The sequence below is a fragment of the Xenopus laevis genome, chromosome 9_10S, assembly GCF_017654675.1.
Source record: "Xenopus laevis strain J_2021 chromosome 9_10S, Xenopus_laevis_v10.1, whole genome shotgun sequence".
NCBI classification, from domain to species: domain Eukaryota; kingdom Metazoa; phylum Chordata; class Amphibia; order Anura; family Pipidae; genus Xenopus; species Xenopus laevis.
In genome coordinates, this window is record NC_054388.1 from 74,174,393 (window position 1) to 74,190,941 (window position 16,549).

The 16,549-nt window shown below is 37.9% G+C and overlaps 1 protein-coding gene across 1 annotated transcript in view; it reads left to right on the forward strand.

Annotated features, from left to right (window-relative positions):
- abca12.S (ATP binding cassette subfamily A member 12 S homeolog) overlaps nucleotides 1-16,549 on the forward strand; it is a 92,128-nt gene that overhangs the window by 44,358 nt on the left and 31,221 nt on the right. The window contains exons 19-29 of the mRNA XM_018238948.2: nucleotides 461-585; nucleotides 2,041-2,196; nucleotides 3,629-3,799; nucleotides 5,350-5,530; nucleotides 8,408-8,547; nucleotides 9,197-9,325; nucleotides 10,147-10,237; nucleotides 11,477-11,656; nucleotides 12,090-12,387; nucleotides 14,011-14,125; nucleotides 15,286-15,615. Of these exons, the coding sequence (XP_018094437.1) occupies nucleotides 461-585; nucleotides 2,041-2,196; nucleotides 3,629-3,799; nucleotides 5,350-5,530; nucleotides 8,408-8,547; nucleotides 9,197-9,325; nucleotides 10,147-10,237; nucleotides 11,477-11,656; nucleotides 12,090-12,387; nucleotides 14,011-14,125; nucleotides 15,286-15,615 (1,916 nt within the window). The remainder of the gene's footprint in view (nucleotides 1-460; nucleotides 586-2,040; nucleotides 2,197-3,628; nucleotides 3,800-5,349; nucleotides 5,531-8,407; nucleotides 8,548-9,196; nucleotides 9,326-10,146; nucleotides 10,238-11,476; nucleotides 11,657-12,089; nucleotides 12,388-14,010; nucleotides 14,126-15,285; nucleotides 15,616-16,549) is intronic.

Below are 16,549 nucleotides of genomic sequence, written 5' to 3' on the forward strand. Positions count from 1 at the left end.
CAAAACTCAAATGTTTCCATATTTATTAAAAAACGTAACCAAATAAAACCACCAATAGAAACTCAAATGCATTGAATCAATGGGTCTACAAACTTTTTTAAAAACGCAAACATTTCAAATGAAAATAATTTGCATAAATAGTAATGCAATTAATGCTTTTTTTCAGCATTATTCAAACCAGGCCCGGACTGGCAATCTGTTGGTTCTGGCAAATGCCAGAGGGGCTGCTATAAGGTGCCATAGAAAGTCTATAGAAAGTATTTAGTGGGCTGGTGGGGGCTGTTTGGGCCTCTGTGTGGGCTGATTGGGCCTCTGTTTACCTGAAATGCCAGGGCTTATTTTAATTCTCAGTCCGGACCTGATTCAAACTGTTAAATTGCAATACTATGCACGAGTGTTAACTAACTAGAGATTATACTGTATATATATATTCTTTAATTTTCTTTATTTAATTTTAAAGCTACCTTAGGAAACCTGTTCACAAACAGCAGTCACATGGACAATGAACTGTGTGACATTGTGAAAATAAACAAAGAAAGTAGAAGTGCTCTTCTAAATGTGCCAATCCCAAGCAACTTCTCCCAGGTGAGTTCTCATCTAAGAAGATTTGTTATTTACATGTTTTAACAATGGTAAAAATATTGATAGTTTGATGGTGCTAAATGGGGATTTTGCCACAGTAGCTCTTTGAGGGCTGCAGTTGTCAGCGGAGTTAGAAAGATTGGGCTACTTCACCCCAGTCATCTCTAATTAATTTATCAGGCTTGCCAACAATCTGATCAAAATATGGTTGAAAAATAACCTTCCCAGTCTAAATGATATATATATATATATATATATATATATATATATATATATATATATATATATATATATATATATATATATATATATATACACAGTTAGGAGCACTCACAGGTGTAGTGATAAAGAAGTGTCTTTTATTGGAGTGTTACAAACTACCCCACATCAACGCGTTTCGGTTCTCTCTGAACCGTCGTCAGGATATGACTATATATATATATATATATATATATATATATATATATATATATATATATATATATATATATATATTTCGAAAAAATGATGATGCACACCAGGATTTGACGAAAAAGGGTTAAAACTCCATTTTTATTAATTTACATTAAAAAAGAACTGGTCAACGTTTCGGTCTAATCCTAAGACCTTTATCAAGACCCATCAAGGGTAAAAATGGAGTTTTAACCCTTTTTCATCAAATCCTGGTGTGCATCATCATTTTTTCGAAATATGCAGTTTGCCATGGAGGGTAGCACCCAGGTTCTTCACTTCAACGGTGTGCGTTAGGAACTTTTTGGTTTATATATATATATATATATATATATATATATATATATATATATATATATATATATATATATATAAAATATAAGGAGAAATCCAAGGGGGGTGCCAAATGTCACACCCCAAGAATTGTAATGACTTACCTTACCTGATACCACAGGTCAGTGGTCCTGCCTGGGGCACGAGTTAATAGCTGGACTGGATACTCTACTATAGTTTATATAAACAAGCTGCTGTGTATCCATGGGGGCAGCCATTCAAAGCTGAAAAAGAAATAAAAGGCACAGGATACACAACAGATAAGCTCTGTAGTATACAATGGGATTCTTTAGAACTTATCTGTTAACAACTGTGTGTCCTGTGTTTGAATGGCTGCCCTATGCTTACACAGCAGCTTGTTTATATAAACTATAGTGGAGTTTCTGAAGCAAACACACCAATTTTACCAATACAGGGCAACATTACATTATATTGTAATTCCTTTAAACAACTTTAATGTTTTGGTTTTACTGTTCCTTTAACAAAAAAAAAGATGTTTTTTTGCTCTACTGCTTTACTTACTGTTAAGTTTGAGCTCTGCAGGTCTTGAAATTTGCAATATACTATAAGCATTAGCATACTCAGTATAGAATTAGTTCTCCTAAGGCTTTTTGATTTGCTCCCTCATTTCAATTCTTATTTGTCTCATGACTTATTCTCTCTCGGTCTATACAGATTGTCAACTGGTTTGTGACACTGGATAATTGTCGACTCAACATGTCTATTGTTTCCGAGCCATTCCAGGTGTTCTGCAATCTTTCTTCAGAGCAAGAATATCAGATGGCCATCATATTTCTACAGAATGTGGATCTTTTTAAATTGTTCTACAGAGTGAGTTCAACAAAACAAATTGACTAGCTACTGCATTTGCAAATATAATCACAAACATCACCTGACCACAAAGTGTTCAACCAGTGCATTGTCTCAAAACAATTCTCAATATTCCAAGGCATATGTTTTAGTTTTCATCCTTTCCAGGCTTACTGCCATAGAACAGATATAAATGGAAGGCCATTGTTAGAGGGCATTTATTAACTTTGGAGACAAACATCACCAATGATGTTGACCATAGTAACCAATCATCAATTAGATTTGAACAGTCACCTACAAGTTAGAAAATAAAAGCAAAGATCTGACTGTTGCTATAGGCAATATCACTGGTGATGTTTGCATCATTAGTAAATACAGTGGGGCAGATTTACTCAAGTGCAAAGTGGCTAACGCTAGTGTCAATTCGCCAGCGTTGCGTTACCGCTTTTAGGGACTTTGCCGAAGGAGATAGACGCTAGCGGTGATTCGCACTCAGACCAGGAAAAGTGCATTTGAGTGCATAGAACTTCCTCAATCTTCAGTTACTTACATCATATTTTTGGAGAAAAACTTCAAAAGTCCAAAAAATGCTGGCGTATTTTCCTTTTTTCAGGGTGATAGACTGCAAAAGTGTTTAAAAAGCATCTAACATAAAGATGTGCATTCAACTTTAAATTTCCTGCTGTATGCAAATTAGCCTGAGATGCGCTAGGCAGAAATGAACACTAGTGTTTTTTTGCTTTGATTTGCTTGAATTGCGGAAGTAACTCTAGTGAAAATTCGCCAGCTTCCGACACCCAGGGTGAAACTTCGCAGTGTTGTGATGGGTGTGAAGCCGTCCCTGTTGAATTTTTGCCCACGAGTAAATGTGCCCGAGGGAGTCCTCGAGTTACACACATACTTACAGACAGATGATATTACAATAATGCACTGTGGTTTGCTTGGTCTTTATTAGCATTTAGCTTTACTAAACCACTTGCCCCAATCCCCTCTGGCATGTGTTGTCTACTGCAGAGCACAGAAAGGTAAAAATAAATGCTATGTTAAGACAAACATATGTCTTGTTGCATTTAATAAGTAAATGTAATTGTCAACTTACATACAAATTCAACTTAAGAACAAACCTATAGACCCGATCACGTTAGTAACCCGGGGGCTGCCTGTACACCCTTTAGTGTGAACAAGAGGAGGATTCCAGCCAGAACTCCCTATGTGTGCAGTGATAGGCTGATCCTATTTGGGTCTATAACTACACATATGGGATAGCAGCAGGCATGACATTATCCAATGGATCAAACAGCACAATTGACCCTAAACAAATTATTTTGTTAGAATTAGTAACCATTAGTATCTAGGGCAAAGGGTCATGTAACATGTTGCCTGCCTCAATATCAATTTACATAAATATAACATTTAAATATAACATTTGCATTATGCTTTGTATCCCTTTTAGTTACTGGTTCCAACAACATTGCAAACAACCCTAGACCTTATCTTGTCTGCACTGAATAAACTGATTAATGACTGGAATGCAATGTTTGCACATATTCCCCCCGAGCAAGAACTGCAGCAAATGCTTGAGCTTATTAACTCTTTTATGAGCATTTCCATAGAGAGTGAAAATGTAAGTATTACAATGATAGACTGTATCACACTTTATATAGGAATGATGGCATATACCGTGTATAATGCATTATACATGGAAGATATAGGTAAATAGGAAGATTTTGTAAAAGTTCCCCCTCCCACCCACATAGCATTTAAGAAGGGTTTTATTATTTTCAAGTATGCAAGTATTAAAACATATTTTGGATGGATTGTGGGCATAAGTGGGCCATCCAGGATGAGAACCAACAGGGAGACTCAATTTATAGGCAATTATGTTGTTTGTATATTTTTACAACTTTCCCAAACCTTAACCATTTTGTTAAGGCAGTAAAATAATGTTCATATTGCAACCCTATATTGGAGCAATTTTTATACATTTTCTCCAGGCTTCTGCTCCAGTTCAGAAAAAAATTGCACCAGTTCGGTAATCTTTCAAAGTAAGCATTGGACTTGCATCTTACTAGACTTGTGTATGTGCAGTTTAGCAACACTGAATAATATTAGTATAGTGTAGATGCACAGCTCCACAAGTCTAAATAAAGTTCAAGGCAGCCTGGAAAAAAACCTAATAAAATGGCATTGTGGAGTTTCAGTATAAAGATCCCCTAATCTGTACAATTTCTACTAAAAAAGATGTTAGCAATTTAATACATTGGGGGTGTCTAGCATATTGACCTTGTTATTAAATTAGATGTGGACCCTATAAGCAGTTTTATTAATAAGCCCTTGGATTTTTAACTTTTTGCAACCTTACTATTGTTATTTCTTTTATCTTTGAATAGCCAGTGATTATTATTTTTGTTATGTATTATTTTCTTTATTACCCCCTAATCTTAATGTAATGGGCACAGTATATTCCCTATATTTTTATGTTCATAAATGATAGCATTGAGTTGTTTGTTTCGGGTGGGGCATGACTTTGCCAAGTTTTGGCTCACAACCAATAGAACTGGTATCATCTGAGTACCCAATTATATTAAACCTCTAAACTTTCCTCCCCATTGCTTATGGCACAATGGGTTAACCAGTCAAATTCCTTTGCTGTCTTGTGCTTCTCATAGGGCCTCCCATTCTCATAAAGTACATTTCCAAAATGGGCCTAAAAACAGCATCACAGATAAAACCTGGCCACAAAGTGTGCAGTCAGAGCACTGCCCCCATTCTCAGTTGTTCATATTCTAAGGATGCATTTCAGTTTAGCTTCTGCCCAGGCATGCTAGAGCACTGTGCCCTAAAAACATGAAAAGTGAAAGTAATTCTGAAGCACTGCCACCAACTGAAACTCCATAATCTTTGATTCCCACAGCCCCATACCTAGATTGTCAGTTCTGCTTCTTTACCACTGAATCTAGGAAATACTGATGTCTTGGACACCTTCAATTAGTGAATTCTTTCAGCAAATGTTAAACCAAAAGCTGATATGTCAGAAACATTTTGCAATGACCCTACCACACTATGACTCCACAACTATGATCCTTTTGGTACTTGGCAAAATCTAGGGAAGGAATACACGCAGGACAGCAATGTGTTACATGTTTTCATTGTTTGTTATCTTTCTCTTTTAAGACTTCGTTTAGGAGAAAGAGATCCACTGGTACCCCTACTGTCACTATTAGTGATATCTCAAAAAGTATCTGCAGTAAAAACCTCACCACCCTCAGGACAGCTCTTCAACTGCTGTACTCTACAAACACTTCCAGTGCAAGATCAGCAAGCCTCACAAATACATTTGACATTCCTACTGACAGTAAGTAATGAGCAAAGTAATCTACTATCGGTTGTGCCATTAGTATCAGATAATAATACTAACACAGGGGGGGGGGTGTAATATATATAGCAAAGTTTCCACCATGCTTAGTGACCCATATTGACTAATCATTAGGCAGTATTTAGTAGTTCATTGGGTAGCCTGTTTGGCAAACATCTAATTGCTATAACAAATGTGGGGCCATGAGCAATTTCTAATACAGCCACTCCTAGCACTTCCATATAATTGCCTTTGTCCTGCATAGGGATGTAGCGAACGTCGGAAAAAAAGTTCGCGAACATATTCGCGAACTTGCGCAAAAACGCGAGCGGTTCGCGAACGGTTCGCGAACCCCATAGACTTCAATGGGAAGGCGAACTTTAACATCTAGAAAAGACATTTCTGGCCAGAAAAATGATTTTAAAGTTGTTTAAAGGGTGCAACGACCTGGACAGTGGCATGCCAGAGGGGGATCAAGGGCAAAAATGTATCTGAAAAATCTGCCTGTGTGTGCTTGGAAGAGATAGTGTAGGGGGAGAGCTGTTAGTGATTTCAGGGACAGATGATAGTAAGTTTGCTGGCTAGTAATCTGCTTGATACTGCTCTGTATTGGAGGGACAGAAGTCTGCAGGGATTTGAGGGACATTTTAGCTTAGGTAGCTTTGCTGGCTAGTAATCTGCTGTTCTCTTTAAACAACTGCCATACGTTGACCTTGTAGGCATTGTTTGCCCAGTTTTTTTGGACGCAGCCACTGAAGCACAGTTGCCAGAAAAAATATGCCATATAAATGCTGAAAATAGTCATTTTTCGCCATACGTTGACCTTGTAGACATTGTTTGCCCAGTTTTTTTGGACGCAGCCACTGAAGCACAGTTGCCAGAAAAATTATGCCATATAAATGCTGAAAATATAAATTTTTTTGGTTGCAGCCACTGAAGCACAGAGGCCAGAAAAATTATGCCATATAAATGCAGAAAATATGCATTTTTTTGGTCGCAGCCACTGAAGCACAGTTGACAGAAAAATTATGCCATATAAATGCTGAAAATATAAACTTTTTTGGTTGCAGCCACTGAAGCACAGAGGCCAGAAAAATTATGCCATATAAATGCAGAAAACATGCATTTTTTTGGTCGCAGCCACTGAAGCACAGTTGACAGAAAAATTATGCCATATAAATGCTGAAAATATAAATTTTTTTGGTTGCAGCCACTGAAGCACAGAGGCCAGAAAATTATGCCATATAAATGCAGAAAATATGCATTTTTTTGGTCGCAGCCACTGAAGCACAGTTGCCAGAAAAAATATGCCATATAAATGCTGAAAATAGTCATTTTTTGCCATATACGTTGAGTCAACGTATGGCAAAAAATGACTATTTTCAGCATTTATATGGCATATTTTTTCTGGCCTCTGTGCTTCAGTGGCTGCGGCCAAAAAAACTGGGCAAACAATGCCTACAAGGTCAACGTATACACTACTACAGCGGTGGATACGGATTACGTAAAATATATTATGGCTGCTTGAAAAAAGTCACTCCGGTGTTTTTTCTGGAGACGGTAATATTATGGATATTTAGACAGAATGTGAACAAGGTCACACAGCTAGATGGCGGGTTGAAGAAAACACTGTGCAAATAATGCCTACAAGGTCAACGTATACACTACTACAGCGGTGGATACGGATTACGTAAAATATATTATGGCTGCTTGAAAAAAGTCACTCCGGTGTTTTTTCTGGAGACGGTAATATTATGGATATTTAGACAGAATGTGAACAAGGTCACACAGCTAGATGGCGGGTTGAAGAAAACACTGTGCAAATAATGCCTACAGGGCAAATAATGCCTAAAAGGTCAACTTATACACTACTACAGCGGTAGTAAAATAAAAAAAAGTAAAATAAAAAAAAAATGAATATTAAAAAAAAAAATTAAAGTTGGTGCTGCTGAACTACTAGGAGCAGCAGATTAGCACACCAGTCCCACTCCCCAACACTGCTAGACTAATAGCACTGGGCTCTTATAGTAGTAGTAGTAGTAGTAGTAGTAAAACAACAAAAAAATAAATAAAAGCAGTCCTTACAAGGACTACTGTTATTGCAGCAGTCAGCAGATGAGATCAGAAGCAGGACAGCTGCCCACTGCAGCTACATACAGAGCACTGCAGTAGAAGGTAGATTACTAGCCAGCAAAGCTACCTAAGCTTAAATGTCCCTCAAACCCCTGCAGACTTCTGTCCCTCCAATAACAGAGCAGTATCAAAACGATTACTAGCCAGCAAACTTTCAACTGTCCCTGAAATCACTAACAGGCAGCAGCTCTCTCCCTACACTATCTCTTCAGCACACACAGGCAGAGTGAAAAAACGCTGCAGGGCTTCGGTTTTTATAGGGAAGGGGAGTGGTCCAGGGGAGAGCTTCCTGATTGGCTGCCATGTACCTGCTGGTCTGGGGTGAGAGGGCAAAAAAAAGCGCCAACAATGGCGAACCCAAAATGGCGAACGTCGCGCGACGTTCGCGAACTTCCGGCGAGCGCGAACACCCGATGTTCGCGCGAACAAGTTCGCCGGCGAACAGTTCGCGACATCTCTAGTCCTGCATCGTGTTAAGAATTTGTGCAGTGTATCCATTGAAGCAGGGGAACCCTGGAAGTAGCACCACCTCTAAAAATAGCTGTAGCTCCAGGCTACCAACAACAGCCTACATCAATAGACACAGCCAACTTTCACCTAAACAATTGAAATTAAAAACTCCCAACATCTCAGCAAGGTATTGGAAATTAAAAATAATCATGAAAAGAATGAGTTTGCCTGTCATAGGCAGAATAATGTTGCACTTGCAACCTTTCATCATGTTCTAACTTTACTCTTTTTCAGATGCATTCTGCACTCAGCTCTTCATGAATTTAGTTTCAACGACCAGTGGGACTGCCTATTGGCTTCTACTGAAGCCCCTGTTATATGGACAGATTCTTTACACACCAAACAACACACTAACACAGCAAATAATGCAGAAGGTATTTCACTGTGCTGGATTTCTGCATATTGTATATACACAGCCACCCCAAATACTTTGGCAATGTAATCCATTAGGTGTTTCTTACTTTGGACTGGTGTTATCCTCTATCCCTATAGTGTATTAAATTCCCAAAACACTATATAGTACATAAATATTGTAATGCAGATCTCATAATTTCAAACTCTAAGGCTCTCCGTTTATTATGTGAGAAGGGAAAATATGCCCTATAGATACTGTAAGTAACAATTATCTTGGGACACTGCAGTATTTCTTCCATATGCTAATGAAATCTTTACTGACCTCAGAAGACATGTACCACTTAACTGCCTTAAATAGATGATGCCAGTCTGCTGATGTCTACAGAGAATGGCTCAGCAAGCTTAAAGAAGTAGTACAAAAACATCACAATAAATTTAATTATTGTGTATACAAGATGGAGCCTCATAATTGTCTAGATAGTATTAGTTACATGGAATATAAAACAATTTCTGATAACAGTATACTATAACAATGTTACTGTAAAAGTATTAAGCCAGAATTTAGAAAACAAGTAGGCTGGAAAATTTAAATCTTCTTACAGTTCTTCGTTCATTTGTAAAAATGATCTTACTGAAAGGTTGTTTTAAAAAAACTGTTTTCTCTTCCAGGCTAATGCCACCATTCAGCAGGTTTTGGGATACAAAGGCAATGTCAGTAGTTGGGTTACTGGCATCCAGCAGTTACTAAATCAATGGGACACATTTCAGACGGCTGAAACTTTTATTGGACCTCTACAGGTAACATCTAATCAAAAAAAAGTTGTATACCAGAAGTGATGTGGTGGCTCTTTCCACCAGTAGATGCACACCTACTAATATTAATGACACTAAGACATGCTGTGCCATAAGCTACTAAAATGACCTCCCCTTTAAACAAAACAGGGATAGTTTGTCCATTTATTGCAATATATTTAAGCTGGACAAAGTCATCCCTGGTCTGGCCAGTCCTACACTCACTTATTTATTTCAAATGCTCTTTGAAATAACAGCTGTACAACATTACCAGCCCTTCAAAACACATTATCCACTAAAGATATTACAGAGCTTACACCCTACCCAGCACACTTAATGCCAAAGGTGGCACTGAGTTTACACCCTAACCTAACCACTTATATCCACTGAAGCTTGCACAGAGGCTTCACTCTGTAAATAAAATTACCAATAAGTGCCAATGGTACACTAAACTATCAACTGACCAAAACATATTCTCTCTCCAAAGTGGTATCATCTCAAAGCAAACTAAAAGTAAAGAGTCATTGTTATTGCACAGGTGTGGTCACACAAATTTCCACACGTCAGTTGCACAAATAAAATCCCATTCATTATAGATAATTAAGTGCCTTCTTCCTGCCTCCTGTTCTGAACTGAGTACAGTTGCACCTATTTATGCAGGGGAACCCTGGAGCTACCAGCACCTCTGAACCAGGCACCATGCAGTTGCACCCAAAAGAACAGGACACACATCACTTGCATTGGCTTTCCAGATATTGAATTACATACACCAGCACAATCCAACTGTGTAGCTAGCCTGCTGATAAAGTGTCTGTTTTGCTTTTTAGGTACTGCTCAGCGATTCTTTTATAAATAACTTTCTTGAGGAGTTTCTGCATACTGACGCATCTCAAATCAATAGTACAATAAACAGTGCCTGTAAGTATGCTCCTCTTCTCACAAACTCCATGCAGACTTTATTTAGGGGTAGTAAATACAAATAAATGCACAAATAAAATCAGCTTATATCCAGCAGTTAAAAAATAATGCTGCTGCCCTATATGCTGAATAGAAATATGAATATCTACATCATATGAATTGCATATACTTGTATAGGATCCCTTATGCGGAAACCCGATATCCAGAAAGCTCAGCATTACGGAATGGCTGTCTCCCATAGACTCCATTTTATCCAAATAATCCAAATTTTTAAATATGATTTCCTTTTTCTCTGAAATAATAAAACAGTAGCTTGTACTTGATCCCAACTAAAATATAATTAATCCTTATTGGAAGCAAAACCAGCCTATTGGGTTTTTTTAATGTTTAAATGAATTTCTAGTAGACTAAAGGCATGAAGACCCAAATTACGGAAAGCTCCATTATCCGGAAAACAAGGGGACAAGTGTGCTTTTAAATGGACTCATGATTATTATGGACACTGTGGACTTACAATTTTCACAATTTTAACAATTCACATTTTGCATAGTGATGAGCGAATTTGTGATGTTTCGTTTCACAGAAAAATTTGCGAAACGGCAAAATGTTTGCAAAACTTGCTGAATACGGCACCTACTAAGTTTATTTCCCAGCACGCTAAAACTTGAACATTTTTTACTTTTTTTACAAAAGGAGCAAGTGGTCCCTTTCATTTTATCAGTGCTGCTTTATTTAACTCAATCTTTCTAAAAGGACTGAGTGCAGAGTTCTTCCTCTTTTTGACTGTTTTCCACGGAATACCAACTGCTAGCTCTGCCAGATGGAGTGAAGTGGTTTAAGCAGCACCTTGCTCCAGTTTTCTCATGGATTACTTTGATTTACTCTAGCTATCCTCAAACAGACTTTTGTGACATAGAGTATACTGCATGTTCCCACCAAATATGCAAATCTGAGACCAGTGAGGGGAAGCCTTTTACATCTTGTTGCTCCAAACCATTGGCATAGAGCATATGCATAGCACACTTAAATCAGCTGCAAGGTATTGGCTGCGCCCTATGGAACACACAGTTATGTTTAATCTGAGCTTATTGTGCCCTTGAAAATTGAATGTTTAATGGAATGGGATACACTCCTGATACACCAGTGGGCTCAACATAGACATACACCGCTGGTTGCCCTGCTTCTTGCCCAACTCAGTTCAGTGTGTCATTTAACAGAATGTTTTTTTTTTCTGTGCAGTAAATGCTATAAATCTGCTAAATACCAACATCAAGAATATCCAGGAATTCCAGCCTATTGCAATTGTGTTAAACAACTTATTGTCCTGTGTGACCTATAACCGTATCCATCCAATGAACAGCGTAGCAGAAATGCAAGCAAAAGCTGAAGAACTGCAGAAAAACAACCAGTTGTTTGCAGGTGATATAGAAATAAATAAATACTGTATTTATAAGTAGACTTTCTTTTATTTTCTCCGACCCTATATTACTGTTAACGCACTCTTAGCTTAAGTGCCTATCTACACCATTGCTTCCCTGTATATTTGGATCTATATATACAGTAAGTAGAAGGTTTCGCATAGTATGAAGAAATCATTGATGAGTTGTCCCAAAGAGACGTAACCACGGATCCAATATGCAACTAGAGTATCACTATGAAATCATTAGTTGGCCTTAAATTAGAGACACCGTTTCTAATTTAGCTTATTAGTGGATTAAACTTTTTCTCCTTGTGTAACCTATGTGCAAGCTATTTTCTAAGGTAACAAATGGTAAACATGTAGAGATGGCATTTCATTTGTGTGGGAACTATGCATATACTGTATCTTTATAAATCCCTTTTCCCTTCACAGCTGTGGCATTTGATCTTCCCTCTGAGATCTCTGGGCAGAATAAAGCATCATCTAATCTACCCAAACAAATAAAGTACACTATAAGCATGGAGCCCATACTCTCAGAGGACACAAGTACCATCAGAGAATCCTATTGGACCCCTGACGCTGCCAGCACCTTGAACAAATACAGTCAAGGCTTTGTATATTTACAAGAAAACATTGATAGAGCTATTATTGAAATGCAGACAAAAAAGAGTGTTGCTAAAGTTGGATTGCAGTACCAGCCAATGCCCTTCCCTTGCTACAAGAAAGACAGGTACGTTCAATTCTCTACTACCAGTAACATTGAGTTGTAACTATTCTTTAGGCAGGATTCAAAAGAGACTTGATATACATCCTACGGCAGTTTGAGCCCCCTTCAAAATAAAGCTATAACAAAGTTACCAATGATGCTGGCAAAGAGCAGGCAGGAAATATTCCCACAAATGGTTTCCTGAGAAGAAAATGATAAATGCTGTAAGGACTGAAAAGAGGGAGCATAGTCTGCTACTCCCCAGTGCCAAAGTGAGGTTGTTGGAATCTGACATTAATCCCAAAGAAAATCAAAAGATTGACTAGTTCAAGATTGACTAGCAGAGTTCAGCTTGATTTACTAAAAAGGGCAAGGTGTAAAGTACAACATTGTGGAAAACACCATGCTTTTTGCACTCTACTCTTCCCCAGCGAAATTGTATATTTTGCCCACTGACTGTATTTGGCAGCACTACATACATGAGTGGTTGGACACACACAATCCCATAGCACCCTCCTAGTTAGAGTGCAAGCAAGTAGTGCCAGGTGACAACTTCATGGAGCCCTGTACTTATTGTTTCTTTTCACTGTAGTGAAAATAGAGATGTAATATTAATATCACCAAAATAAGAAACTTTACAATTATAATAGTTTACAAATTCTGTACAGTTTTTTAAATAATTAAGTTATTCTTCACTATCTCCCTCTCAGCAATCTGTCTTTCTTTATTCTCTCTTTTGATTGACAGTTAGGTCTTTTGGGCGGACTCCCTCTTTATTCTCAGTCTCAGGACTGATTTATGTATGTTATCTCAATGTGTTAAAATTGTGTGCACTTGGCCTGCTCTAACGCATTGTGTTGCACTGTAAAGGGCAAACAAATTAAATGGGTGTTTCACCTTTAAATTTTATAGAATGGCCAATTCTATGCAACTTTTCAAATGGTCTTCATTATTTATTTTTTATAGTTTTTTTAATTACTTGTTCTGACTCTTTCTAGCTTTTAAATGGGGGTCAGGACACTGATCCCATCTAAAAAGCAAATGCTCTGTAATCCTACAAATGTATTGTTATTGCTACTTTTTATTACTCATCTTTGTATTCAGGCCTCTCCTATTCATATTCCAGTGTTTTATTCAAATCAATGCATGGCTGCAAGGGTAATTTGGACTGTGGCAACTAGATTGCTGAAATTTCAAACTGGAGAGCCACTGAATAAAGATCTAAAAAAAACACAAATAATAAAAAAAACTAAAACCAATTGCAAATTGGTTCAAAATATCACTCTCTAAATCATACAAAAGTTAATTTAAAGGTGAACAAATATAAATATAAATGTAAATATCTATCTTGAGGGTACGTTTCTTTAAGTGTTCCCTTAACAAATGCAACTAACTTGCATCCATTGATGTGCACACACTCTAATGCCATTGTTGATGCGCAATGTTAAATGTAAGCCCATTTCCACAAATGCAGTAAAAAAAACATGCACTTTTGTATTTAAATTGCTTTCAATTTGTTGTTGTAATGGGCCTGCAAAAATGCTGGAATTCTGTTATTTTCTATAAAATTCTGTCATAAAAAAATATTTTATTATAACATACTAAGAACATTTTGACAGTTTAGAACTCTTTTTTTAATTTTAACAGTTTCCTGAGAAGCATGGGCTTCTCTCTGCCAATCGCACTGATGATAACGTGGGTCATCTTTATCTCAGCATTTGTAAAGAAGATTGTGCATGAGAAAGAGATGAGGTTGCATGAGGTATAAGCTTTCTTCCAAAGTGTGTATAGAATGCATTACTATTTGTGTTTGTTTTCCAAAGGCTTCTTTAGGGAACACTCTTCAAATATGAATTGCTGTATCACTCAAAAAACCAAAGTTTATTGAGGGGGAGATAACGGAAAGTTTTATATAGTGTAGTAAAATTCAGATCTCACCTTTAGTGGTTATTTATAACTCTATAACAACAGTGCATTTGTTCACCATTTTTTACTTTCTACTAAGTTATAAAACAAAACAATCCGTGATTGAATTTAATACACTTTTAAAACTGTGAAATCATAAAATCCCCACCAATCACATTAGCTCTATGAGCATAAGGTGCTGTGTGCAGTGATTCCCACAGTGTAAGCGCGTAACTAGGGAGGTGGTGGTATAGCAACTGACCTCTAGAGTCCTAGTGCCCCCAGTTGTATGTTATACTCACTAGAAGTGAGATAAGGCGGGCGTTGGTTAAAATATATTTATTCCCATACTGAGGCTTCTTCTTTATCTGCTCTATGTGGAGAGATAAATGGACATGTGCTGAAGCGTTTTTACAAGTTTAATAAATAATTAAATTCACACTCACAAACATCCGTTGTCAAACCGCATTGAAAAAAGTGTCCTGTGCATTCCATATTGCGCTTTCGGTTCCTCGGTGCCCCTTAGAGTCCAATGCGCATATCAGTGAAGCGCTTCTGCAAATTCAGTGCGACGGCGTCCTCGCTGACGCGTTTTGCCAAACTGGCTTCCTCTCAGAGCGATGACGTCCCCTCCTGCTCGTCACTTATTTATCCTCCACACCTTCTTTAGGGAACCATGTACAGCATCATAGTGTTAGAACAGTGGCTTCATTAGGGCAGAATACCTCCGCAAAGTGCATGGCGTTTAAAATATTTGACAGTGACTTATGTTAACCAATCTGAAGTTTTATTTACCTGATCAAAGCAAATTGCAGACTGGTTGTTATAGATATTGATAACTGTACAAATTTGCTTGGAGTCTTTTGTGTTCCCTGTTAAGGTTGGGTACAGGGACCTGAACATTTTTATTGTCAATATACTTGTTGCAGTATGTTGAAATTTCCGTTTCACCCAACCCCTCCCCCCAAAGTGCAGACATAATGCATGTTCTTTCCCTTTTTCCCTTTTTCTTTACAGTACATGAGGATGATGGGAGTCAACTCTGGCAGCCATTTTTGTGCTTGGTTTATTGAGAGTGCATTGTTCCTATTGATAACACTCAGCATCCTAGTTTTGCTTCTGAAATTTGGCAAAATCCTTCCCAATAGCAATGGCTTTATCCTCTTTCTTCTACTCCTGGATTATAGCTTAACAATTATTGCCATGAGCTACCTCATCAGTGTTTTCTTCCACAACACCAATGTGGCTGGACTTAGTGGAAGCCTGATCTACATCATTACTTTTTTCCCTTTTCTTGTCATTTTCACCAAGGAGCCTATTTTATCCTTTTCTGCTAAGACATTGCTGGTGAGTACATATAGGTAATGGGTTAAAAAAGGACATATGCGGTATGATTATAACATATATGTATAATACAGGTATGTGATTCCTTGCCTGTAAGCCTGTTTTCCAGAAAGCTCTAAATTAGGCCATCTCCCATAAAGTCCTTTTTAAAGCAAATGGTTCTAGTTTTTTGCAAGAATCCATTTAAATTAACAATCCTGTTGGATTTATTTAATGTATAAATGCTTTTAGTAACATAAATGTATGGAGATACAAATCATGGAACGTTCACTTATCTCGAAAGCCCCATACTCCAAGAATTCTGTATAACAGATCCCATTATTCATAGAAAAGAATGCTGTATCCAGAATCTGTATTCCCTTTGGTATTACTAGTACTTTAATGGGAGACTAAAAGCAAACCCTGGGCCAGGATCAGTTTGATGTTGTATAACAGGAAAACTGCATTGTGGTCGATAGGGAAATCAGGAATTTAATTGAAAATACATTTTGCTCATAACATTGACTCAAGGCCATTGTCCTTAGAACAAGGGCTAGACCTCTGTGTTTATTATGGTTCTATGCAAGCAGACTAAGTGACTTTTAGCCCTGTAGTACTTTCGACTGATTTTTGTTCAGTTTACCACACCCTCTTAGTGATGGGCGAATTTGCGCCGTTTCGCTTCGCCGAAAAATTTGCGAATTTCGCTCGAAATTCGCGAAACGGCGAAAAATTCGCGAAACGGCGCCGGCGTCTCGTTTTCGACGCCGGCGCCCGGTTTTGACGCCGGCGCCCGTTTTTCCGACGCCGGTGCCCGTTTTTTGGCGCCGGCGCCCGTTTTTGGCGCTGGCGTCCGTTTTTCGAAAAAAAATTTTTTGACGCCGGCGAATTTTTACCGCGAATTTTCCCGGGCGTTTCGCGAATTTATTCGCTCGGTGCGAATCGCGCAAATTCGCCG